Genomic DNA, 27,611 nt, shown 5'->3' on the forward strand with positions numbered 1-27,611 from the left:
TGTGTGTGTGTGTGCGCGCGTGTGCGTGCGTGTGTGCGTGTGTGCGTGTGTGCGCGCGGCAGAGTGTGTGTGTGGGTGCGCGGCAGAGTGAGTGGGGGGGTGCGCTGCACAGTGAGTGGGGGGGTGCGCTGCACAGTGGGGGGGGTGCGCTGCACAGTGGGGGGTCCGCGGCACAGGGGGTGGGGGGTCCGCGGCACAGGGGGTGGGGGGTCCGCGGCACAGGGGGTGGGGGGGCAGGGGATGCAGGGCAGGATGTGAGTGCAGGGCAGAGTGGGGCCAGGAGACTGGATGCAGGTCAGAGTGGGGGTGGGAGGGCAGGGTGGCAGACTGGGTGCAGAGCAGAGTGGGGGTTGGGATGCAGGGCAGGGTGTGAGACTGGGTGCAGAGTAGAGTGGGGGTGGGGGGGCAGGGCAGGGTGTGAGACTGGGTGCAGAGCAGAGTGGGGATGCAGGGCAGGCTGTGAGACTGGGTGCAGGGCAGGCTGTGAGACTGGGTGCAGGGCAGGGCAGGGTGTGAGACTGGGTGCAGGGCAGGGTGTGAGACTGGGTGCAGGGCAGAGTGGGGATGCAGGGCAGGCTGTGAGACTGGGTGCAGGGCAGGCTGTGAGACTGGGTGCAGGGCAGAGTGGGGGTGGGGATGCAGGGCAGAGTGAGGGTGGGGGCACAGTGCAAAGGGGTGGGGGCACAATGCAAAATTCTTTTAAATAAACGAAAAATTTGCATATTGTTTTTTTTATCCGATTAATCGATTAATCGAAAAAATAATCGGCCGATTAATCGATTATTAAAATAATCGTTAGTTGCAGCCCTACAACTAAGTAGAAGCAAAATGAGTGAAGTTGCATTGATGGGGAGTGTGGTTTTGTAAAATAATAATTATTATTATGGTTTTATTCAGGCCATAAAAGTGGTATGTAACATGATAAGTTTCTGTAATTTTGTAAACTGTGGCGGCTCCCACACCGACGCATGTGTTTGCAAGTTGCGCACATTGTACCTGCATGTCAGTTTGATCTGAACCTAGTTGACCATTGCTCTTGGAGTAAGTAAAATCTTAGAGAAGCCCCCAAAGCTTCACATATGCTCTCGTTAAACAATTCTTATGCTTGATTTCTACCCTTAGAGGGCATTATTTGCCATAGAGTATAAAAATGTTAACAAATGTAAAACAGCATTTTTTTTATCCTCTTGGCATAAAATGTATTTGAGTCTCCATTTGAGTCAGAAAATGTCAGTGTAAGAGCTGTGGCCAGGGGGTGGCAGCAAATCTCAGCGAACACTTAGAACACATTAAACCTCGCTTCGTTATACGTTCTACAGCTCAAGCAGCGGAGAGTGTCTTTCACAAGCCTGTGATGAACATGTTACTGCGAGTTAGGAGATGCCTGGGGAATAGACATTCTCTGGTCCCTTTAGCTGTTGTGGTTTCCTGGGATAAAACAAAGGGTTAGATTAGGGTCTTGAAAGTTTAAGACAAAATTATTTTTAAGTGTTTCTAATGAGTCCGGTATTAACCATGTTTACAACAAAATGCCTTGATATCCTTATTTCGTTTCTTGCATGTCAAAGATCACAAAACATGCCTCAAAAGTTTGCCATCCAACACTTTCAAAGGGCAAAAGGGCATACTTTTGATTTAAGGGGCGTTGTTAGAGGTGGATGTAAAAGGCAGGGCTTCATTGAGACACTGGATGCAACTTTGTGGCTCGTTCATAGCAATTTATGTAACAGTCTTTCAGAAGAATAATTTGCTTTACTTACACTTTTTAAATTTGTAAACACGTTCTGCTTTTTTATACACATTATTGGGATACGTAAGGCCCCAAGAGGAAGTGAACTGTCCTTCCTAAATATAGGACTCTGAAGGTCAAAAAAAAACCATTTGGCATATCTAGTCTGCCCATTTTTCATGACATAAAGACTCTGACCTCAATCATTCTTTGGTCTCATCTTAGATTCTGGATGGCCATATGCCTATCCCATGCATGTTTAAATTTCCTCACTGTATGAGCCTCAACCACTTTACTAGGAGACGTTTATCCACTTATCCACTAACCTATCCTAGAAAAACTGTAGTAAAGTAAAACATTACATCGAAGCGCCTGAACCTCTAGTTTTAGATTATGACCTCTTGTTCTAACATTTCTTCTCATGGGATGTATGCATAAGGGAGTTACTGGCTACAAAAAAGGATAAGCCCTGTTGGCCAAATTTGTTTGTACTGCATATTTTACTGTTCTTTTTGGTGAACAGCTCACTACTGTTCATTATAAAATGAGTGATAATCTATACAGCCGACAACTGAACCTCGGCAATCCCTTCTAATAGGATTGTAGGGGTGGGGGCAGAATGTTGACACAAAGACGGACTTTTGACGGTATCCTAATGTCTGTATTATTTCAAAATATTTAGAACAATACAATGACTGCTGTCAAAAGAGGAAACATGTTTGGTATAGTTTTGAAAAATAAGAAGTATGTAATTTTATGCCTGCTAGATAAAAGTGCACCTTTAAAAGGCAGGCACAGTTTAATCCTGTGCTGACCTGATGACTTGGTCAGTAGGAGGAACCATCCGTGATGGTGATAACACAGTGTTTTTCCTCCTCTTTGTATTATAAAGCTGCCTATGCACTTGTTAGGATCGTTCAGCAGGTCCTGGCTGAGATGGCAAAGCATAAAGGGGGGAATAATGATGCAGGGGCAAGATGTGCCTACCCCTACCCTAGAGGTGGGTGACGTAGCTGAGGTTAATTTCATTATATTAATTCATATTAAGACACACTGGCACAGGGGGAGAAGACCTACCCGTTCATGATAAAGCATAAAGAATCTGTATGTCCGCATAAATATATATATATATATATATGATGTATGGTTCATATTTACCTTTTGTGAGTGTTTAGTATGATTATTTACTAATGCAATACGCAGAGTTACTTGTACTAATGCATTGTCTGGTACACGCAAAAAATGCAGAAGGGGGAAAGTAAGAATATTCACCAAGATTGAAAACTCTAGCAAAAAGTTTTTTTGTTTTTTTTTTTAAATGCCAAGAACCACTCAGAGACATTTAATGTGTACTTATGTATTGTCTCATTAATATAACAATGGATAAGCTATATCAGATTGTTCATAATTGTTTCAATGTGGTTGTGATTGATATTAAACTTGATGCTATAGCTTAAATGATAAATGGTTTATTTTCTAAATATTGCATATTACTGGTTCTCTAGTGATTTGCACTGATTTGTTAAGTGGTTTTTATGTCAATAGTTTGAAAAAAGCCAACAACACAGCTATTTTATATGTTTTAATGTTTAAGTCATATATCGTCCTTTTCAAACACTGCATGAGACAGATACAATTATAGCCAACTAAAACTTTAAATGATGAAACTCAGCAGACTGTGTAAATTTGTAGAGAAAACAAAGCAAAGTGTAGATCCCATTCTGTGGGTTAATTGCGTGGAAAAATGTCAGGGAATAAACTAAAAGATGCACCTTTCTTATGGAGACTAGATGTTTAAATGGGATTCTAAGTAAAAAGTTTAAAAAGTGATCTTGCAGGAATATTTCATTGGTGGGAATGGTGATGAGACTACTTTTTAAATCTTGCACCAGGTTGACTTTTTTATACACAACCCCAGTGTTTCCTTTCAGAATTGAGTGACTGCTCTATTACGGTACTTTGAAATTTAAAGGAGGGTCTCTATCAGAAAGGTTTCTGGTTATTCAGGAGACCCGAGTTACTTGCATTCTTGAGTACAGTTGTCTTGGAGGCTGGGCTCATACTGAACCGTGAACCATGCTAAAGGAATGAAAGACTTTTAGCCAGGCTGATATATGTCTAGGAGTGTCACAGAGAAACTGGAATCTAGACTAATTTACAGGCCAAATATTAGACAATCATAGCCAACATTATGCAAACCACCCAGGGAATTTGCTCCAGCTCTGCTCTTATCTCTGAGTAGTTCTAAGTTAGTCACTAGATCCAAGGAACTCTCCCAAGTAAGCTTTGGTTCCCCCAAATTGATGATCTTGGATAGCAGTAAATACAGATTGTACTACGTTAGGGCTTAGCTGTTGCTCAATTTTATGTTATAAAAAGCTTGATTTCATTTTTAAAGATAATTATCTTGGTGGTGTTTTGTGCCTATTCAGCCTTTACATTTCGTAGGTTCAAGACATATGTAGAGGGAATTAAGGCAGATAATAAATAATAGTTTGTAATTTTGCTTAATTGTTCTGGAAAACACAATTGGTGAATACGTTTACCTACTGGGGTTAATTCATGTGTGGATTTAAATAAATTCATGAAATGTAGTCCTCATGAACACTACATCCTTTTCTTTTAAAGTTTTATGTTTTTCCTTTTTACAAATCACTGCAGTTTATGTCCCTGGTTCTTGAAGTTGAGCATCTGAAAAGCCAATATGAGTCCATGATATCCGACCTGCTCCGATGGATACAGCAGAAAGTGGTGGAGTTAAACGACCGGCACTTCCCTAACACAATAAATGGGTTGCTGCAGCTCATGCTCAACTTTAAGACCTTCCGTACAGTTGAGAAGCCTCCAAAGTACCAAGAAAAAGGTTTAATTGAAGCCAGCTTCTTCAATATCCGCACCAAGCTTCGGGCCAACAATATGCGCTCATATTTTCCATCTGAGGGCAAGTCGCTGAGTGATGTGGAGAGGTACTGGACCTTCTTGGAAAAAGCAGAACATGAGCGAGAGAAGGCTCTTCAAGTGGAAATGATGCGGCTTGAGCGGCTGGAACAGTTGGCTCAGACTTTCCATAAGAAGGCCTTTCTTAGAGCAACATACCTACAAGACATGAGGCTGGTTATTCAGCGTGAAGACTTCCATCCAAACAACATCATTCAAGTGGAGGCTGCCACCAGAAAACTAGAAGCTGTTGAGACTGACGTCCTACCACGTGAACAGAGATTCAGATCTCTTGCAGAAGTTGCTGCCATCCTAGAGAAAGAGAATTATTACAAAAAGGCAGAGATTTTGAAAAAGTAAGGCTGGGAGGTTAAAGGCTATTAAGTTAGACATTTGTATGTGAATACTGAATGTCTATATATAAACATAAATATATATAATTGGAAATGTTAGGGTTAGGAACTGTGCATATGGGAAGGTTTTATGGTTTTTATCTTTCTCTAACATACCTCCTACATGTATAGTAGAACAGTACACTAGGCAGGCGTTAGGGCATGTGCCATTTCTGTGTAACTTGCGTGTTCTACCATGCATGGCTACATGTAAAACAGATTGTGCATGTGAATAATGTGACACACAGGTGACGTCTCATAACTTTTAAGCAAACAGCAGCTTTCCTCTAGATGTGTATGTTGAGCTTTGTAACACCATCTCGTAGGCACTCAGAATTTATTTAGTTTTTTTGGTCAAATAAGCATGTGTTATTCTTTTTTTATATTAAATAGGCAACAGGATATTTCGCAGGGATGGCGTGAACTTATGGAGCTACTCAGAAAGCGCAAAGATTTCTTAGGAGGCAAGAGACATATTCTCATTCTGCTAAGGGACATTGATGGAATTGTTGATGATCTGAAAGTCATGCAGGTGCCATAATTTACTTTACTCATTTCATTGGTAATGAAATTGGAAATGTTTTAGTGGATACATAGCTCCGTTCAAAGCATAATCTTCTCTCACTAATCATACACACGATCAAGCAATATTTTGCGTTTTTGCACCTAGGAACTAGTTGGCTCTAAAGGCTATGGAAAACAGTTGCTTGAAGTGGAGGATCTCCTGCAGAAGCACAGCTTATATGAGTCACAGATCTTGGCGTATGGCGAAACAGTGGGGCAAATCTTGAGCAGGGCAGAAGAGGTCAAACAGGGTAAAGTAGGCAGCGTGGATGTCCTGCAGACCAAAGGGAGGAACCTACACCAGTTATATCAGAACCTGCTGTCCCTTTGCAAATCCAGGTACTTCAGTATTTATATCCTTAGTCTGTATGATTTTGGAAAACATGGCACTGTATTAGACATTACCAAAATATTTAAAGCTACTTAGCTAGAAATGTATTTACATATGTGTCTGTATAATCTCCCCACAACGCCCTTTGTTGACTTTGGTTTTTCACACTTTTCCAGGCGGGCGAGGCTTGAGGAAATGTTGAAACTCTATGTATTTTTCCGAGACTGCGGGGAAGAAGAGTCGTGGATCCATGAGAAATGGCAGGTGCTTCAAATGCTCAGTCCTGGAAGAGATCTCAACCACAACACAGCATCTTTTCAGAAGCACAAGGTAAAAGAGAGTTTTATAGCCCTGCCTCTTTAGGATTTCACAGCATAGGTTGCTGTAAGGTTGCAGGCACAAAAACCAGTGATGTAGCTGGTCACCAGTTTCAGTTTAGTACATTTACTTCACACAACTGCTCACCTGCTCATGATCCCTTAGTTCTCGCAACCTGTAAGGCCCGACACAGCATCATCACATGATGCTGCGTGCAACGTAATCGCCTAAATATTAATGCTGCACATGTCATCACATGTACTTATGCAAGTGATACATTGCTGTAAAAATAGCAAAATACTTCTTTATTTGCTGCAATACTCTGACTTTGTGTACAGAGCGTCTCATGTCGGCTCAGATTAATACCAACACTTAGTGTCTGATGTCTGGCTAGGACACACAACTGTAGTGGATACTGGGTTTACTGCAGGTACATCATGCTGGCAAATACAATAACTAAGAGACACCCATTCAATATTTCACGTAAGTTTCGCTGCTCCTCTGCTTCATGTTCTACTTCAACAAAATTCTACTTATCACACATTGCTGGGTGCCCTACTAACAATATAAGTATGCTGCATATAGGAATAACATGACCCATGCACTACACATTATCATTACGGCACTGTGTATAAACTGTTCGAACACCAAATAAATGACACGGAGGCACATTGGATTTAGAATTGGCCACGGCATTTATTTACTAAATGCCGCGACATTGTTTATTACTTCAAATTTAACAGTATTAAAGAAATGTACACGTCTTAAAATTCTAAATTTAAAACTGAACCGACCATAACTTAATGGTCCTATTGACGACACCAGCCCCGCCAGATACCACCGGCCGTTGTAAAACTCAGGACACGATGGGTCGGGGCAATAAACACCTTGAATGTAGAAAACCTGTATGGGCATCACTCTAACATCTAACATCTAACACAACATGAATGTATGCCCATACCACAAACTAGATCAAGGTCTAAAGACCTCTGGATCACTCCGCCAGATCCCAACGCAATCCAATGCAGCATTCCTCCGCTGAACTCCTAGACTCGGGGAGGGAGGGCGGGAATCTTCTCTCCTCTGTATATCAGTTTGAAATAATAAATATGGTTATTTTCACATAAATTTATACAGTATATTTTCCCTCCAAAATAAATCCCACCCAGGTGATACTGAGTCGCTGACCGATGTTTGACCCCAAATCCTCCCCCAGTTCCTTCCTGAGTGCATGGCTGGGTCATGTAACCCCTTCTGCCTATACGTCTCCAGGGGTCTCTTTCTATTCATAAGTTCCTCATACATTCACAGCATGTTTGAACTTTACCTTCTTTACCTTTGCGATGACCATAGCAGCTATATTAAATTCCTATCTTTTAATATGTTGCCAGGCTTTGGAAGCAGAGATTTTTTCCCGGCAGTCAATTTTGTCCAAGGTGGTGAGAAGTGGCAAAGAGTTATGCCAACAGAGCCGCACGGATCAAATTGAAATCCAAACGAGAATTGATAACATCCAGAAACAATGGCAACAATTACAGGAGGAGGTGAAGAGCTGTAAAGTCCGGCTGGAATTTGCTCTACTCATCAAACAGGTATCGGGGCTCATATTGAAAGCTAAGTCTGAATGATCATTTTCGATTTGTTGGGTGAGAGGTAACGCAGTGTTAAATTAACCCTTGTGGTGTAGTATGCCTCTTCTGAGCTCAAACATTGAAATCAAAAGCAAATTATGGGAACTAGTGTTTTATGACCTTTATAATTTCTTGTGTCAACACAGTCTGTTCATATTGTCTTATAGTACTTTGCTGATGCTGATGAAGCTGACTCGTGGTTGAGGGAACACCTACCCCTTCTGGCCAGTAAGGACTATGGAAAAGACGAATCCAGTGCAGAGTCCATACTACAGCGCCACCTGCGACTGGAGAAAGAAATTGCTGCTTATGCCATGGAAGTCAGGCGTCTCAGTGACCAGGCGCAAACTGTGGCCGGCAAGGTACCACTCATGGTACGTTAACGTTTGTGTTTGTGGTCAGGGCTTACCTGTGACGTGTATAGCTACATGACTACTACCATCTATCTGCCTAACTAAACTAAACAGCTTAAATTGTGCCATAACCGCTGCGTAGGAGGAATGCCTAAAGAGGGCATACCCTGTGAGATGTTTATGAAAGTAGGGCGGGTTGGGAGGGTACACAGCACCGTCGTCACACCCAAGGGAGGCCCCTTCCTGGTATATAAGTGCTACTAACGCCCCTTCCACAAATACAGGCCAATAAATCGGCCTTCACACTTGTGGTCAGGGCTTACCTGTGACGTGTTTAGCTACATGACATACTACCATCTACCTGCCTAACTAACTAAACAGCTTGAATTGTGCCATAACCGCTCCGTAGGAGGAATGCGTAAAGAGGCCAAAACAGCACAGCTAAATGATACATAACCGTTTATTACAAACAACACTTACATGACCAATTTCTCAAATGCGAGAGACATCTTATTTTAATGGACACGCTCTGAAACATGAGCTCTGAAACAATTGGTGCAAATGTGAAGCAGCCGGCATTGGCTGTAATGAAATCTGTTTGCGTGATGGCCAGTGCACTACCTACCACCCCCCCCCCCGTAAAGCACGGCGGCCCGTGCAAGACAGTACCTAGCCGTACTGCCGCGAGGGAGCCATGACGTGGGCTGCCAGGCAGATCGTTCTGGTGCGGTGCCCAGCTTCCCCCTCACCTAAGGAAACTGGCACACCGCCGTTCGCTTGTTCGTTAAGTAGTGTAATTTGTATTTCCTCCTTCTTAATTAAATGCCATTAAATTAACATGCACCTATACATTTTCTGATAGGTCTTGTTGCTGTAGCTGAGCTGTTAAAAAAAAAAACCCCTTCCACACATCTACTTCCTATGTTATATAGAGATTGCGAGCTTGCTGAGAGAAAACATCAACATTATAGAATTACCTCCATTGTTCTGTCCAGTACCCTATGGCGCCTGAGCCTCCCATGTACTTTTAGCACTGCTTGTGCGGCAGATGCAGTTTAATATACCACTGCTATCTGGATACATGCTGCAAGAGAGCATTTATCCTGCAGGCCACTTGCCATAAAATGCCGGGGACGATTTTATCCCTGGCCATGACTTCCACCATAGACATCAGGAACTCTTTACGATGCAAGGTATAGTAGCACTGAAGATTTATCGAAAAAAGGATAGAACTATCAGAAAATTCTTTTTTGTACAATTGGGTTTTGTTGCACAATGCATGAATGAGTGAAATGGGAGCCATTATTTGTGTTATTTTTCAGCACCAGGAGAAGAAACCGTTAATTGCAATGGTAACGCAGGAGAAAAGCAGACCACTAAAAAGAAGCTACATGTCATCAGAAGCTGGGGGGGCCAAGCAAGATCCTCAGATGGATCCAGAAAACATCTTAGCTTCCCAAAAAAGGATTGAATCTTCTTATGAAAACCTTCAGGAACTTGCTAAGGTAGCAGATCTTTTAACAGCAAGTGGCCATCAGAATTTCATACTATATATCAGGGCATCTTATCTTATATATTTTTTTTCTTTTCTAGAGAAGGAAAAGAGCACTGCAAGAAATGGTCCGTCTCTATCAGTTTTACAGCACATGTGGTGAGTTCCAGTCCTGGATGGACGACAAAGAAAAGATCTTTCAAACATTTCAGCCTAATCCTGATAATGTTGAAGTAATGCAGCAAAAATATGAGGTAAGAAATTTTGGTATTCTGAGCGAAAAAATCTCAAATTTGTACACATCTCAAAATGACTTTTATCTTTATAGACAAGGTTCTTTTTTCTGTAATCAAATCTCTTCTTTACCCCTACATTTTTTTAGATTCATTTACATCAAAATTAAATTGGGGAAATCTGCACGTTTTTTAAAATGTATTTTGTTGTCTTCCTATTAAATGAGCTTTCTATTCTAGAATTTCTTAACTGATCTGGCAGCTGGGAAAGCTCGCCTTGATGAGATTACCAGTCAAGCTGATGAATTGGTAAGAATAGCTCCCAACATGAAGAACGAGATCTTGAAGCACCAGAAGGCTATCAGCAATAGGTAAGAAATTTACATCTGGTTTGCTCTCTGCCAAAGTGAGTTATCTCATTGGTTGGGGATATTCTCATGTGCTCCTAAAAGCTTGGATTTTACTTACATATATTTAACATTGAAAAGCAATAGCAATTTTACATTTATATTGTTATTTTTTGTTCCAAATAATGTATCAAAAAATGATATCTCAAAGAATAATTGTGCTTTTATTGGATTCAGCTGGAATCGGCTAGAGGTTTTGAAGGACGAGAAGGGCTCAGAACTGATCGGTTTGGCTGACGTGAAGACTTTTCTCCAGAACTGTCAGAATATGGAAGTCCTGATGCAAGAGAAGTTGCAAGAACTGCAGGGTTCTCATCCAGGGAATACATCTGGAAATCTGGACTTAGAAGAACGTGAACTTGGCGCTCATGAAAGAGACATCCAAGTATTGGAGAGGAAAATTGCCTACTTGAAGAGTGTGGAGGAATCGTGAGTAATGACGACAACAGAACCAAGACATGAAATTATTACTACTCTAGATATCGAACACAATTAAAAAGATTCAATAACAAATAATAATGCTAAACAATAAACTAGAGTAATCCAAATACTCTTTCAGTTTTGAGGTTCTTAAGGACACGAGTAGGCATCCTCGGAAGGCCCCAGTCTATCGCTTGTGCACAAATTCCATAGACAGCACATAACATTTCTATGTGAATCTCTCATTCATAACAGTGTCATACACATGTTATTGGATGGAACTGTGACATCTACGATCCATTTAACTCATGGATTGATTTTTAGTATCATTGTCTGATTAAAACCGAAAGCTTCAAGTACAACATTCCACAACTGTCTTACTGTTCCTTGACACCGACTGAATCCCTGGCATTATCCAAGTGAGGGGTCCACCTCTTAGCCGATCATCTAGGGTGAAAACACTGTTCAGACAGTAATGTATAAATACAAATATCCTTAATGTTAAAGAACATCATTAAAGCCACTATTTCTCGGGGTTTATTTTGCCTATTATTAGTAATTTTGACCTCTTGAACCAATGTTTTTTTTTTCAGGATCAGACATACAAATCCTCAAGAGAGTTTAGCCATCAGGAAGCAAGTTGAAGACATGGAGAAGCTTCTTGGGAAACTTAAGCTTGAAGCCAGTGAAAAGAAGAGAACATTAAAGGAGGCTAAAGATCAGAAATTGTTTTTGCAAGAAAGCCGTAGGCAACTTCTCTGGGTGAAGGACATGAGAGAAAAACTGAAGAGTGAAGAAATGGGCACTGATGTGGCATCCGCTGAACAACTTCTCAGAGACCATCAGTACTTACTTAAAGAGATTCAAGGCCAGAGAAACAGGTGAGAGCTCATGTAAAGCAATACCATACAGGCAGCCTATACCTAAATGTGTTACTCATATCACGTTAAAACAGCTTCTATATTTTTTATATCCTGTTTCAAAACAATCACAATTCTCACATAATACAATAGAAAGACTTTTCACTGACTCCTTACCATAATGCTTTGTGGTAAACCATAGAATGACCCACTCTCAATCACAGTGACCCACTGACTAAGGAAAGCTTGTACTATAATATTTTAACATTTGGTCACGTAGACCAGGTAGTGGATTTGCTATTTACCCCAATTCACATATAAAAAAGCAACTTGTAGTTTAATGCCAGGCTTCTGAGGTCCCAATACCCTCCCGTGTTTTGAAATAATAGGATCCGTTACACCTTTCCATTAGATGTGAACTATCTGGTTCCATTTTGGGTGGAAACAGGAGCATTTAAAGCACAGAATAATAATGTGTTAAATGAGAATGATGAGAATAATCTGCTAAATAAGAATATGTAAAATGTGTTGTTGCTGTTTTCATATTTATTTAACCACTATTAACAACCTGTGGTTTAATGACGTTTTCATTATTTAAAATAAATATTTTGTTTCACTAACAGAATCCTTGAACTCCAAGAACTGGGGCAAACAGCATTGCAATATAAATCCAGTAGCACCCAAGACGTGAGGGATACCTTGTTGAACCTCGCTCAGGAGTACAATACCCTGAGCGATCTCTGGGTAGAAAGGAAGGATAAACTTGTACAGGGTTTAGAGCTTCAGCAGTTCAATAGAGAAGCTGATAGCATCAACGCCTCCCTTTCAAGCCATGAAGCTTTCCTGCGGGTGGATGACCTTGGAGTAAGTTGGCTTTAAAATGATGCGTGTATAATTTTATGTGAAGAAACTGACATGATATGTATGATCTAAAAGCCCTAATGGCAACTTCTTCCATAACTGTCAAACTCTAAGTAATGTAGCCTAGTCATTTCGGAACATCTTAAACCACCCAGTTAATATGGTTTTACCACTTGATTTTTTTTGAAATGTGGAGATCTCAAGATACAGAGTATAAAAATTACACCAGTTCAAAGTTAATTAAAAAAAGGTATTTACTTGTCCTGCTTTTCTTCTCCTAGGACCAGCTTGACACTGTCCAAAGCCTGCTAAACAGACATCAGCAATTCGTAAAACTGCTTGCTGCATTGAAGGGTCGTGTGGATAGCCTCCGAGACCATGGGGAGAGTCTGATACAGAATGAACACTTTGCCAGCAGCTTGTAAGGATGCAATCTGACTACAGTGGCTTCACATGTTGGTGACATTATCAGAAAAACGACTTTGAAAAGCAGTGTTCCATAACATTTATAAACATATACATAAAAATGTGTATAGAGTGGCTAAACAAAGAATGCCGGGGCCACCTTACAAGACACACGGTTGGGGCCCATAAGCTCCTACACACACAGTAACATGTAAGCTAACATACTCACACGCACACAAGCATGCTATAACATACTAATGTACGTACACACACAGAAACATACTAACCAGGGGAGGGGTGGCATCTTCTGGCCGAGGAGGAACCCCCCTTAATAACTAATATATGCATTAGAACAGACACACTAACCATAACATCCCTCACCCTTCACTGCTATTACACCTCACACCTATCACACCTTACTCTCTCACACGTTACGCCTATCAAACATGACTCCTTCACACCTCATCACACCTATCACACACCACTCCCAGCACACATAACTGACTCCCTCACATCTATGTCCACTACCTACACACACCACTACCATCACACCTATCAATCACAACTTACTCCCATCACACTTCTCACCTGACAACCTTACCGTACCCTCCTTTGCTGAGGTGATATTATCTCAGTACTGGCCCAGGAGGCAATTACTCCTCTGCCACCTGGGTCAGTCTGACCCTGATACCAATGTATTTGCGCCCACACAACATACTTTCACACATATATTAACATACTTACACACACAAACATATACTGACACATCCTGATGTACACACATACAATAGGATTTAACACACCTACCTACCTTTATTGGCTCAGAAGAGGGTGTGCCGATGATGGCTTTCTGCTCCCTCGCATGCTGCTTTGGCAAAGCGCCGGGAAATAACATCCTATCCAGGCAATCGGACTCAGCGGTCTGGGACCGAGTGGTGGTCGTAGAAGCTGTGTTGACTTCCCCGACAGGACAGCCCCACCACTCTGTTTTGCCAGTGTGACCATATATTCCTAAACCAAATATACATTATTTGAAATGTCTTTCTTTTTAACAACATATTGTTCCTCTGTGGATAGAAGAATTCAGCCATCTTACAATTGTTGAATAGCCATTTATACAATTCCATAACAGAATTTCACTTTGACTGTGCATGTTGGGTGCATTAATAGTTAGATAGTATTTTTACTGTATCTTCCTGACCTCACCATGACTGTTGATTTGGATATTTCTAAAGCATATAATGGATACAGCAAACATGAATAGGAAGGAAGGCTGGATATGTTTTGCCTCAAATCTCCTTCTTGTCGTTAAACTTATGGCAGGTACATTGAAAAGACGTTACTATAACATATTCAGTAAAATTAGCAAATCTACTCAAGTTTTTTAAGGTATTTTTTCATTTTGTTTCTTTATTTTTATTTTTGCTTTTTTAATGGGGAATACTAATGATTATCAAAGAGTTCATGTCACAGTTCACTAAGAATATGTGGTACTTTTGTTATATATCTTTCTATAGAATAAAGCAAAGAATCTACGATACACAGAAAAAAATGCAACACATTGACCAAAAAAGTGACCGAAGACAAACAAGTCTTGTGGATTCATTAAGACTTCAGGTAAACACATTAATTCATTGTTAATATTGTTCAAACTTCACTGTGAGCCTTTGTTAGAATGGTGATGGCCATTTGATTTAGCAACTCTCTACTCTGCTCACAATATGTGGGTGATGTCATGATGTCATATGATCCAAGGAATAAAGGGCCATAATGTCATGGGTCCTGTTTTCTCCTCTTTTTGCGTGCTAAGCTTATAGCATCCTCAATAATTGGGGAATTTGTTGGTTAGAGTGTTGGCTAATCAGTGAGTTTATCTAGCACTTCCTGTTTTTTTCAAAGTAATTCTTCTCTTTCTGTATAAATTCCCAATAACATTTCACAAAACCATCTCTTTGTAGGAATTTAACCGAGATGCTACAGAAATGCTGATGTGGATGGAAGAAAAGTATAAGATTGCCCTTGATGAATCATATCGAGACCCAAATAATATTCTCCGAAAACTAAAGTGGCATGAGGCTGCGGAGAAAGAGATGGAAGCAAACCAGGTCCGCTATGAGGATCTAGTAAAGGTGAGCGAAGTAAAACGCAAGGCTTCTGCTTTTGTCAAAGATAATAAAACAATGTTGTATCCCATTTTGTAAAGTCATGCCGAGCCTTTTAAGGAAGTCTATGGAAGGTGTGCTGAGCCTGAGTATTCTTTTAAATTTACATTATTGAGGATCGCTATGTACCAGGAAGTTAAGGCCTGTCTTCATTACAGGTCGGAAGGCAGCTGGTGAGAGAGGATCACTATGCCAAGCAGCCCATTCAAGAGACATTGATGGGGGTGACCAGGAAGTGGGAAGATTTAAACAGGAAGATGTCTGAGAGAGGCGACAAGCTAAGGCAAGCTGGTCAGCAGGAACAGCTCATGGAACTTTTACAGGTCTGTTACCAGACCCAATCAGAGGATGTTTGCTTTAAGTATACATTTAGGATTATGATACATGTGATACCAAACCTCATTACTATTACTTCTACATCTTTTTGTATTCCCTTCCGTTATCACTCATCAGTGTCCATTAGGAAATACACTATGTGAATAAAAGTATCAGGATGTACCTCTTAATTATTGAATTCAGGAGCGTCAATCAGACCCTTTGCCACAGGTGTGTAAAATCAAGCACCTAGCCATGCAGTCTGCATTTACAAACATTTCTTTGGGTCATTCTGAAGAGCTCAGTGAGTTTAAGCGTGGTACTTATGCAACCTTTGCAATAAGTCAGTTTGTGAAATTTCATCCCTGCTAGATATTCCACGGTAAACTTCCACTGGCATTAATATCAGTACAAAAACTGTGCAGCATGCAAGCCTCACATCACCAAGCACAACACCAAGCGTCGGATCAAGTGGTGTAAAGCACTTTAAAGTCTGGATTTTTGGATTTGATAACAAAATGAAAACAGTCAGCATTAACCTTATAGACACTCTTTGTCTGGAAATACAACTTTGGAGGGGAAATTACTTTGTCATTTTTAGATTTTTCTGCAAATGTTAGCTTTCCTAAAAATACTTTTATCGTCACTACAAAAAAACCCATATCTTACTCATCTTTATCGACAAGCTTTATGTGACACCCAAACTTTCTTATTCTTAACCCGGTAGTCAGTATTTTGTGAATGTTTTATATAGTTTAATAATCAGCACTTAATTTAACAAATTATAATCCTAATACAGGATGCAAAAGTAAAGATTGAGAAAATTGAGAAAGTCCTACAAGCACCAGAGTCTGGCCATGACCTAAGGACAAGCCGGGACTTACTAAAGGAGCATCATCAGCTGGAGAACGAGACCCAGGCATTGGCTGACAAAATGAACTCAATTGTCTCCCATGCCCAGAAGATGGCCACCAACCACTTCAATTCACGAGAAATAATGGATGAGACAATGAAGTATCTTAGAAGGTACCTTTTCTTAGTTACATTAAAATTTGATAAGCTGAGGAGAAGGTAAATGTCAGTGAAACATAAATAGCTGCTAAAACCTACTACACACTTTCTTAGAACTTTGTAGAACTTTACATATGGCACATGGATATGGACAATCATGCACATGGACATTCCGACATCTAATCTCGTGTGTTCTCCTTAATTTCTGAGCACTGTGCAACATTCATTGTCTGTCTTTGGTCACTTCTGCATTTCTTAAATTGTTGTTCACTGCGATTTCCAGGTTTGAATCCCTGCAAGAACCCTTGGCAAAAAGGCGCCAGTTCCTGCAAGCTAAGGTGAATCAGTATGAGTTTTATCATTACTATGACTTGGAGAGGACGTGGATAGCAGAAAGAATGCCAAGTGCCAGCTCTTCTCACTGTGGAAAGTCTTTGGATGTTGCACAAAGCTTACTCCAGAAGCACAAGGTACAGATTTTCTGTGACGACTGTCACATGTTTTGCCGATGTAGGTTGCGACTAAAGCAGCTGGCGCTAACTGTGCCACACTCTAACCATTAATGTCTGTCCTTCTTTTACTCAGCATCATGTACTATTTAATAGAGTGGGTGCATTTTAAACCCTGAGTTAAGCTGATACCGTAACTTGTGTTTCATCCTTACTGTCCTTGTTCCCTTAAAGAGCCTATTCTACTTTCTAAAGAAGCCATTCATTTTTTTATGGAGACACCCTATCAGTGCCTTTTTTATGTTAAACAAAAGTAATTGTTCCCAGCAAATATAATAGTTACTTGATTAAGGAATTATTAAGGAAGTACTGGGAATAATGTTTCCAACTCAGCATTTTGTCTTAAGAAAGTTAAACTCTGCAAAGTAGGTGAGACAGCACCTTTGGATACACATTGTCCATGACCATGATTACATGTTAATTTCCTATTTCATATATTTATATATATATATATATATATATATATATATATATATATATATATATATATATATAATCTTTACACCCTATATAAGAAGCCAAAAATAAAGTCTATGTATTTTGCAGGAGTTACAAGCTGAGGTAAATGCCCACACGCAGCAGCTGCAGAGAGTCCTAGAAATGGGGAAAGGATTAATTGACAGCAAACATCCAGAATCCCGACACATAGCTGAGAAAAATGACCAACTTCATCATGCCTGGTTGCAACTGGAGAAGACCTGTGAGGAACGGATGATGAAATTGCAGAACGCTGTCAAATTTCAACAGGTCTGGCAATTATTTCATGTCTCCATTGTGCTTTTTGACCACTTAAAGATTTTATTTCATGATATGATGGTTTCTGTTACTATAGTGAAATTATCCTGATTATGAATTACTATTTACATTGAAAATAGTTTTGTTTCAGCTCTATGCATCCGCACATCTACATTGTTCTATTACGACATTGTTGTGATCATTATAAGGAGAGAATGGAGAACTGCTTCTCCTTAATGACAAATATCAAAAGAATAAACCCACGAGCATGGATCAGTGTGATTAATAATCTTTGCATGTGCAATGCTTTAAAACCAATATTATTAGTAAGTCAGATTGATTGGAGAATAGATAATACATAATAAAGAGGTCTTTCATTGACTAGTATAGACAGACACATTGTTCATATGTAAAATGTGTGTTATGTTTGTTTTTTCTTTGTGAAGTTCCTTCTTGATGTGGCAGAGATGGAGAACTGGATTGTCGAAAAAGTTCCGGTGGTAAACAGTAAAGACTATGGTAAAGAGGAGGCTGTGACCTTGAAACTGATGAAGAAGCACGAGGTACAGTACATCAGCCTCCTTAAAATGGCACTAAAATAGATTTCTAAAGTAAAGGCTTTATATGAAGTGGTGTCACATTAGAGACTGCCCTGTGAAGCAGATTGTATGATGTATGTCAAAGCTGTTGCATTGGTTCTAGCCATTTCTTTGTTGGGTAAAGAATAGACTCAGGATCATCTTGTCTTTTTAGCTAAAAGAGTCCAGGGCACCGTTGTATTTGTCATGTTTCTACACTGTGCAGAGACTTCAATCACTAAGATCCCAGCCATGAACCGAGAGACTTGACTCCTTGGATTTATTATTTAAATTCGTAGGCAGGGTAAAACGCTCTCTTAATTCTAGTTAACAGTTTACGTTACAAGGGAACCTCTGATCTCCCCATCTGGCCCATTGAACAGCGGTAGACTGGGAAGCCCAACCACATAGTAAGGTAATCAATCACTTGTGATATGGCATAGCGGCATCCATCCCCCAGCATGCGCTGCTCCACAACACAATCCTCAGAAAACTGAGGTAGATGTTCCCATCATACTGGTTTTTGAAGTTTTTTTCCCTCAATTTTCTGGTTGGTTGGTAAGGTTGGTACCAATAGAGGCTATGGCATTCATCTTCACGTCTTCTACAAATGGATAAATAAGTTGAGGATGTCTTAATTGCATTCGTCAATAGGGCTTGCAACAGGAGATTGAGCTGTATCGGACCCTGGCAGAGGAGCTGGAGCACACAGGACAGAATCTGCCTTTGTCTGTTGGGTATGATGAGGTCGATTCGCCTGTGGGAAGAATCCATACACAGCTTAAAGATCTGGAGGACCGCGCCACTGTGAGGTGTGTGCAGCATCATACGGTCATACCCTTATATGCTTATTGAATATGCTCCCTGATAACTCCCATTCCAATCAATGGAAGCTAAGCTCCTGTAGAAATCAGTGGGAGCAGTGTCCCAAAATTAAGGACACTGATTTTTACCCTGTGACAAAAATCTATATTATTTAGAAAAATGAAACTGGGATTGATAAATTCCTTTTGCTGTATGTCTGAGTAGATGGGGAAAGCTGAAAGAGGCCTTGGCTCTGCATGAATACCTAAGAGAGTCCAGTGAGCTGCTGGAATGGATCGGCCAGCAGAGGCAGACTGCGAGCTCAGAGGACTATGGCAGTAATTACGAGCAAGTCTTGGTGAGTTCTTCTGTTTGATTGTTTGAACATCAGCCTGGTTAGAGTTACCTATAAATGTAATTACTGTCATGGAGTCCTTTACTTATGTGATCCTCCCTGAGTCCCAAGCCGGATATAAGAAAGGGTAGATTTTATTTAAACTGACTGAGCATTTGCAGGTATTTGGGGTTACACAGCACTTTGTTTGCCTTTGACATGTTGGAGGACTAGATCTATGTAGATGTGACCTAAATTTACCCTAATGTTTGCGGCCAATTAATGTAAATACATTTGGGGGCTCTTTTTACGACGGCAAATCATGAACAGCCAATTTTTCTCTAAATTAAATAGCATCACACCCAAAAACAAGACCCTGGGTCTGTTCTAATTAGTCTTTTCACAGCATTTGCAGGCAAAATTTGACACCTTCCAGCACCAGATGGACACAGCTGGCCAGAGGATAACTGCGTGTCAGCAGCTTGCAGACAACCTGCTGGACAATGGACATCCAGAGTCAATGCTGATTATTCAGAGGCAGAAGGAGTTGCGGTAATTCTTTGTGGCTATAATATGCAACATACAGTACAATTATCAGGAGGTCCACTGGAGGCCCAACAACCCTAGCATTGGGCTATCACACTCAGGGACACCTAGCACCGGCCTATCCCCTCATGAAACCACAAAGGTAGAGTGTGTGTGTGTGTATGTAAGGATGTTAATCTGTGTAAGTATGTTACTGTATGTGTATGTTAGCATGCGTGTGTATGTTACTGTATGAGTGTAAGTATATGTGTTAGCATGTGCGTGTGTATAAGTATGGTATGATATGTGTGTAAGTATGTTACTGTGTATGTACATGTGTTAGTGTTTGTGTGTAAGTATGTTAGTGGGTGTTTAAGTACATATGTTACTATGTGTATGTGTCTCTATGTAGGATGCAGTACATCTTGCAGGGGGCCCTGGCATTTTTTGTTGTGCCACTGAGGCTGTGAAGAGATTTTTGTGTAATGTGGTAGGGTTCAAAGCTTAATGTCTATCTGCAACTCTGAAAGATGCCTAAGATAGTTTCATGATCATTCATTGCCACGTTTCAGTTTCAGATAACCAGACACTACAGGCACGAAGAAACTCACATATACATTGAAATAAATAAGATGTCCTTACTGTGCAGCTGTCTGTGATTTATTTTATCACTCTGTAGAAAAAGGGTTGACTAGAGATTCATCACTTATCCCTCTGGCTCCTGCTTTTCTTGAACCACCACACACCCCTCTTAATTGCGCCAGGTGAAGTGGCAAGTGACTGACACACTATATGGACAAAAGTATTGGGACACTCGACCATTACACCAATGGGGACTTTTATGACATTGCATTCTAAATACATAGACATTAATATGTTGTTGTTCCCCCTTTTGCAGCTATAACAGCTCCCACTCTTCTGGGAAGGCTTTCTACAAGATTTTGAAGGGTTTATGTGGGAATTCTTGCCCATTCATCCAGTAGAGCATTTGTGAGGTCAGGCACTGATGTTGGATGAGAAGGCCCGGCTCACAATCTCTGTTTAAGTTGATCCCAAAGGTGTTCAAGGTTGAGGTCAGGGGTATTTGTAAGCCAGTTAAGTTTTTCCGCACCAAACTCATTCGACCATGTCTTTATGGACCTTGCTTTGTGCACAGGGGCACAGTCATGCTGGGCCTTTCCCATTGCCCAGAAGGTCTTGGTATGCTGGAGGGGACATACCAAGACATTTTAGACAGTGCTATACTTCCAACTTTGTGGGAACAGTTTGGGGAAGGCCCTTCTATTCCAATTTTATTGTAATACAGATGTGTCTGTAACTTCTTATTTTTTCTTGTGTGTGTGTGGGGGGGGGTTCAGTCATGTTCAGGGGCGTAACTAGAAACCTCAGGGCCCCGGTGCGAGAATCTGTTAAGGGCCCCCCCAACCCCCAACCCATCTATCCCTTTCTCACGATCTACCCTCTCCCTCCCTACCCCCCCCTTCTGGGGCCTGAATCAAAGAAGGAAAAATAAAGTGCCTTGATTTTCTCCAATGAGAAGACAACCAACATAAACATGTGGTTATAGCACAGAAAAATAGATTAAATAGATTTTTTTCCCCATTGATAACAGAACTTGTAAACTAAAGAGGTTACAAGAAACAGGAAACACGTAATCATTCCAAGCGGAGTAAGTGGAACTACCCCTTTAACATTCAGTATTAGTTGTGCTTTTTTGCTGATGCTAGACAGTGTTTATCTACATTTGCAAAATCAATCACACTTTTTATTTACTACATAGTAATTTTGTTAGAAAGTGTCAGAGGGGGTCCAATTTTAATTAGAACAATAGCACCTAATCACTAAAAAGCTTTTAGACGCCGCAGGATTCATGCCTGCTTCTCCTTGCAAGGAATTCTTCCGATGACAACGGGTTCAGCTGTAGATCTTTACAGACCATTGTAATGAGGACCCCATCTCTTATTTATGTGATCAAATGTGTGGACACCCATTGCTGCTCCAGTACCCTATATCCAGTACCCCCCTCCCTACTCCCCCTTCTCACGATCTACCCCCCTTCTCACGATCTACCCCCCTTCTCACGATCTACCCCCCTCCTTCTCAGGTCACTTACCGTCAACTGCTGTGTTGGGAGCGTGAGGTGTTTGTCTCGGGTGCAGGCGCTTCACTGCTGAGCGCTGGCATATGAGACAAACGCCTCACGCTCCCAACACTGCACTCTGGGCAGCGCTGAGGCAGGCGGCGCTGAGGCAGGCGGCGACAGCAGCGGCGGCAGGGAGCGGAGGCATCCTGGATTTCTGTCAGTCAGGGGGGCCCAAGAGTTGCCGAGCGGTCGTTTTCAGCAACCGCTCGGCACCCCTTGGGCCCCCCTGACTGGCAGAACTCCAGGGCCCGGTCACAGTCGCGACCCCTGCGACCCCGGTAGTTCCGCCACTGGTCATGTTGCTGGATGTGTCTGTCTGCCAGCGCCTGATCCCTGGGCCTCAATGCCCTTCTTTACATGGGGGATCAATTATTTTTACTAATATGAAAGAGGGGAAGTCTTGTGGCTGGATGCATCTGTCTGTCAGTGCCTGCCTTGTTCCCTGTCCTTCAATACCCTACCTTACTCAGGGGGATCAATTCTTGTTCTCTTTTTTTAATATGTGTCCTGCCTCTGTTGCAGCAGCTCAATCTCCTTCCTTATGAGTGATCAATTCTTTAAATGTTGTGGGAAATTCAGTATCCTGTACTGTGTTTATAGATACTTCCAGTGCCCTACAACTCCTGTTGCTGCTTTATCACCTTCCTTCCTTTGAGGGATCAATTAATCTAAACGGTCCAGTTGTTGGTGAAATTCAGTCCCGTAGCATGCTGCTGAATGCGTGCATCCATTGGTGCAGCGCTGCAGTGACTGGTGATGGTCCTGTAGTGCAAAATCAGGTCTGGATCTCTTCCTGATCTCGAGTCCAGAAGGTGTCAGGGACGTCTCCCTTTGGGAACACTCAAATGTAGTTTCAGAATCTAAAAAGCCCTACTAATTTCATCCAAACTAAGTGGTGGGGAAATAAAATGTGTTGCCTGAAGACGAATGCTGCAAAAATGAACACGTGTACTCCATACCAACGCCCCTTGTTTTGGATGGGATGCCCAACAACCTTAGATAGATGTGAGGGTCAGATGATAACTTACGTTTAATGATATAGTGTTTATGCTAACCTGAGCTAAACCTTCTGTAAGAAATTCAGTTAAAAAATAAGCTAGAAAGATAAAACAATGTGTAAATAATGTATAATGTTCAAAATATATTCCTAATAGGTCTCATTTTGTAGTATCTATAAAAATTGGTTATTAATCGGAAATAGTTCTAATTAAGGAAAGGATGAGATAATTTTCATCTCTGGAAGCATAACTATTTTTACCTATTTGTTTGTTTGTCCCATTGGGGAAGCCATAGACTGAATTTATATGTGGGTTCATTACAAGCCCATACAAAAAAAGACTTTTCTTATATGTATTGTTACGAAAATAAATCTGATTGCTTTTTGAGGTCAAGAAGCATCCCCCCCCCAGTTAGGAAAGTGCGAAAAATGTGCCTTCTTTTGGGTCAAAACCAGGAAGGATGGGTAGAATGGTTGAACTTCATGGATTTATGTCCATTTTCAACCTACATTACTATGTTACTATGTAAATACTTAATCTCACTAATAGAAATCTGTAGGCACCGATTAACCCCTTAATGACAAAGCCCGTACATGTACAGGCTCAAAATGCATTGTTTTCAATTGGTTTAGGGACCGCCCATTGTCCTTAAGGGGTTAAACCATTTGTTTATTACTAGATAATTAAGCAATGCATAGCTCCTTATCTGGGACATGAAGAGTTAAGATAAGACTGTGCAACTTGCAGCTGTAATAATTTATAGACCATCACAGGAATGAAATAACGTGCTAATTAAAGCTGGCGGTCTGGAAGTGCCAGTTTAATTTGGGAAAGGAAGGGCCTAGCACCTTCAGAATTGCTACTGGTCCCTACTTATATGTTACCTGAAGCTATGCTTGTAGATATTTGCTGATCCAGAAAAAGTAGGAGCCAGAGGGATTAGTGTTGAATTTTGCTTCACTTTGTGGCTGACAAAGTAAACCACAGACAGTTGCCTCTGTAAGCGAGATAATCGGGACATCTTCATCATTTCATCATGTGTGGGTTTGTAGAACCCTATGGTGTCAAGGTATTTGAAATGGAATTGTGGCAATGAATGATCAGGAAACTATCCTAAGTATCTTCCAGGACAAACTGTACTTTGGATGTAGTTAAAAGGACGCCAGTCCAAAAAAGGAACATGGCTGTGTTTTGAAAGACTACATCAGGAATTGTGAGATCTTGGATAAAAATGGAAAGGATATTCCCCATGATCTCCCAGTGAAGAGTGCATTTGCCTCCTACATACGTATAAAGTATGTATGTGTGTCTAATATATATATATATATATATATATATATATATAATGCACAAGAACTAGCATTGTAGGAGTTTCTCTTTTCGGAAATGCTGTTTCTTTTTTGTAGATCCTCTTGGGAAGAACTTCAAGACATAACAAAAGAAAGAGGGAAACGTCTCTGGGATGCTGAAACTGTACATAAATGTTACTGGGATCTGAATGAAGCCCTCACTCACATAGAGGTTTATATATATTATATCTGCTTTTTGTCATTCTAGGAACATGATTACAGTGGGAGGGAACTGGATGTCTGACATCTTTAATGGTCTTATGACCATATTAAACACGTAGATTATGTAGAATCATGTTTTACATTTAGGGAAATCTGTGAAAAAAAATCTCTATGCTATGTATGTACCAGGGCTATTTTACTCTATGCGACCAGAGCAATTTTTGTTATACTATATCTGTTTTTATTGAACCCTATATATATATATATATATATATATATATATATATATATCTATATATATGTGTTTGGAAAGGTTCTTGATAATACGTGGAAATTGGTACTTCTGATTTTGACCTATATATTTTTATTATTGTCAATGGTTGATATTGAACAATCTTTGTTATATTGTCTTTCTCGTATAATCACATTAGAAATAAACAATGCTGCATAAATTAAACCAAATTGTTTTCTACCCTGCAGACAGTATGCACCTGCAGGACTTTAGACTTTACATCATGTTGGCATATGCAATATACATTTTTGTTTTAAATGATGATTTTATTCTTATATGTGGAATTTGCTTTACAGGAAAAATCCAAAAGTGTTCCCGATGACTTTGCCAAAGACCTCAGCGGTGTCCAGTCCCAGCTGCGCAAACACGAAGCTCTGGAACATGAGTTGTCTGGGAATGAACAGCAGGTATAAGATTCATAATGCAGCATGTCTGTAAAATATACATAGTTCTCGTTCCAATGTTTCTCTGGATACACCAATCTTTCTTATGGTATGGTGATGGTCTACAGCTGGTTTCACTCCTTAAAATGAAATCAAGTGTGCAACATTTCAGCAAATAACAATTCTGGAAAAGTGGAACGTTGATATCATTTTACTGTTAAACAGGCAACACAAGCAAAGGATAAAATCTTCTCAGTACAAAATAGCGTTAAGGGATTTAATGAAAGAAAAAGTGCAGTTAGAAATTAGAATTGCTTGCATATGGGTTTCCGTAAGGAGGGTCGAAAGAGTTCTGAATTTACAATTTAAAGCGTTGTTCCAATTAGACAAAACATAATTTACTTAGCAAATACACCGTTACATAACTGTATTTGTATAAACAACATAGACATTGTTAAGCTTTTTTGTTTCCATGGCAACAACCTGTGCCTGTGTCACATGACAATCGAGTGTTCCCAGCAAAATTATTAATGAGATAAAATATGAACAAGTAGAGTCAACTAACCCTAAATACGAAAATATGTAAGATAATTCATATGAAACATACACTCTCTCAAAGAGACAGGTGGCCCACTGACCCTTTACCATAAATATGGCAAAATGTTTTTTCTATTATCCTTTAAAATCTCTTACATAACGAAGACATCAGTCTCTTTGTAACATACTAAAGTGTGTACCCACTGATTAACCTACTGATGCACCTTATCTAAACACCTTCCAGTGCTCTCGCAAACCGTAAATGATGATATAATAATAATTAAAAGGCAAGTTGACACACAGATAATATGTGAATATAACCTCTGCATATTGCTGTCTTCCATAGCTGCAAGAGGTCATCGATGCAGCAGATGAAGCCCTACAAAAGTGCAAAGAGAACCAGAGTTTGAGAATGCAGCAAAAGCAGCAGGAAGTGGTGGAGAGGTGGGAAACGCTGAAAACCAAAGTGGAGAGCAGGAGGATGCACCTGGAGCAGGCCTGCAAACTCTACCTCTTCTTGGCAGCTGTAAGAACCCCTGAAAGCTGTATAGATTTTTTTTCTGGACTCTGCAGTATGATACTAATTGCAGGTTGAGTTCCAGACAAGACCATAATCCTTCAATCAAACTGACCTTAAGAAAGCTGACTTCTCTTATTGTACAGGTGCGTGACTACTACTCTTGGGCTGCCGAGATAACCCGTGAGATGAAGGCTGAAGAGACTATCCGTGGGGTGCTAGCCAGCAGCGAGAAGCTGAAAGCACACCAAGATCTCAAGCAGCAGATTGAAGCACACCAGGAGACTTACAACCGGGCAGTGGCCATAGGAGAATCCCTTCTTCACGACAGGAAAGTCCCTGCTGCACAGGTATAAAGATAAATCCCCTTGCATTGGCATAGTTCAGTGTCCTGATTACATTGTAGTTTAACCTACTATTTTTTTCTGGCTAATATGCCATAGCTAAAATGGTTGGTTGAATACAATATTATAGTATACCAACAATCATGGTTATTTTCCTTTTTGGCCTATTCTACAGTTAGTTTAATATCATTTTTTAGAAGTCCACCCAACCAACTATACATTTATTTTTTAGACACAAGAGAAGCTACAGGCTCTGGAAGAAGAAAACAAAAAGCTCTACCAGCAATGGGAACTAAAGAGAAAGTTATTGGAACTGGTGCACCTAGAACAGTTATTTTATCGAGATATCGATCACATGGAGAAGATCCTTAATTCTCAAGAGGTTAGTTAACTCCTGCTTTGGGTGACACCAGAGCTGCTTAATTGCAGGAGTGTTGGACTAAAACAGCAACAATTCCAGAGGGTGGCTTACAGGGTGTAAAATATGTAATAGGGGGATTTGGAATAGTGGTTTAGGTAGAAATAATCAGGGCACTCAACATTCATCTCTGGTTAAGCTTTGGGTCTAATGGAAATGAGTGGTATTCATCAGTGTACAAGTGTAGAAATCTGAAGTCAAAGTAGCAAAAGTGGCGACTAATAGACAACATCAAAGCTAAAAGACAGCACAATCTCCAAAAAATGATGTTTTGAAATATCAATTCAACTAAAATTCTCCAGGTATTTCATTTGCTGATATATACAAATAATGGTTTTAGGATTTTTCACAAATGGTAGGCAGCAGCACTTTGTCCCAATGTCCCAAGGTCAATAAAGACCCAGGTATAAGTACCAATATATTCCTGTGACAGGCCTTTGTCAGTTACATTGATTATGAGTATTGATTAGATGCTCTACACAAAGCCTAGTTTCCCATGAGTCTCATCACAGTGCTAATGTCTATATACAGACAGGCCACCCGCCGCTGGGCAGGCCAGTGA

The 27,611-nt window shown here is 40.5% G+C and overlaps 1 protein-coding gene across 1 annotated transcript in view; it reads left to right on the forward strand.

Annotated features, from left to right (window-relative positions):
- SPTBN5 (spectrin beta, non-erythrocytic 5) overlaps positions 1-27,611 on the forward strand; it is an 88,740-nt gene that overhangs the window by 13,569 nt on the left and 47,560 nt on the right. The window contains exons 7-34 of the mRNA XM_053474453.1: positions 4,391-5,022; positions 5,452-5,590; positions 5,729-5,961; positions 6,130-6,283; positions 7,663-7,863; positions 8,070-8,276; positions 9,578-9,760; positions 9,849-10,001; positions 10,221-10,351; positions 10,565-10,816; positions 11,401-11,688; positions 12,291-12,531; positions 12,810-12,949; positions 14,451-14,550; positions 14,892-15,062; positions 15,254-15,418; positions 16,210-16,436; positions 16,705-16,891; positions 17,477-17,677; positions 18,112-18,228; positions 18,898-19,055; positions 19,273-19,405; positions 19,788-19,933; positions 24,454-24,568; positions 25,147-25,257; positions 26,117-26,296; positions 26,434-26,637; positions 26,864-27,013. Coding sequence (XP_053330428.1) covers positions 4,391-5,022; positions 5,452-5,590; positions 5,729-5,961; positions 6,130-6,283; positions 7,663-7,863; positions 8,070-8,276; positions 9,578-9,760; positions 9,849-10,001; positions 10,221-10,351; positions 10,565-10,816; positions 11,401-11,688; positions 12,291-12,531; positions 12,810-12,949; positions 14,451-14,550; positions 14,892-15,062; positions 15,254-15,418; positions 16,210-16,436; positions 16,705-16,891; positions 17,477-17,677; positions 18,112-18,228; positions 18,898-19,055; positions 19,273-19,405; positions 19,788-19,933; positions 24,454-24,568; positions 25,147-25,257; positions 26,117-26,296; positions 26,434-26,637; positions 26,864-27,013 — 5,319 coding nt within the window. The remainder of the gene's footprint in view (positions 1-4,390; positions 5,023-5,451; positions 5,591-5,728; positions 5,962-6,129; positions 6,284-7,662; positions 7,864-8,069; positions 8,277-9,577; positions 9,761-9,848; positions 10,002-10,220; positions 10,352-10,564; positions 10,817-11,400; positions 11,689-12,290; positions 12,532-12,809; positions 12,950-14,450; positions 14,551-14,891; positions 15,063-15,253; positions 15,419-16,209; positions 16,437-16,704; positions 16,892-17,476; positions 17,678-18,111; positions 18,229-18,897; positions 19,056-19,272; positions 19,406-19,787; positions 19,934-24,453; positions 24,569-25,146; positions 25,258-26,116; positions 26,297-26,433; positions 26,638-26,863; positions 27,014-27,611) is intronic.

This window comes from Spea bombifrons, chromosome 9 (assembly GCF_027358695.1).
Source record: "Spea bombifrons isolate aSpeBom1 chromosome 9, aSpeBom1.2.pri, whole genome shotgun sequence".
Lineage (NCBI taxonomy): Eukaryota > Metazoa > Chordata > Amphibia > Anura > Pelobatidae > Spea > Spea bombifrons.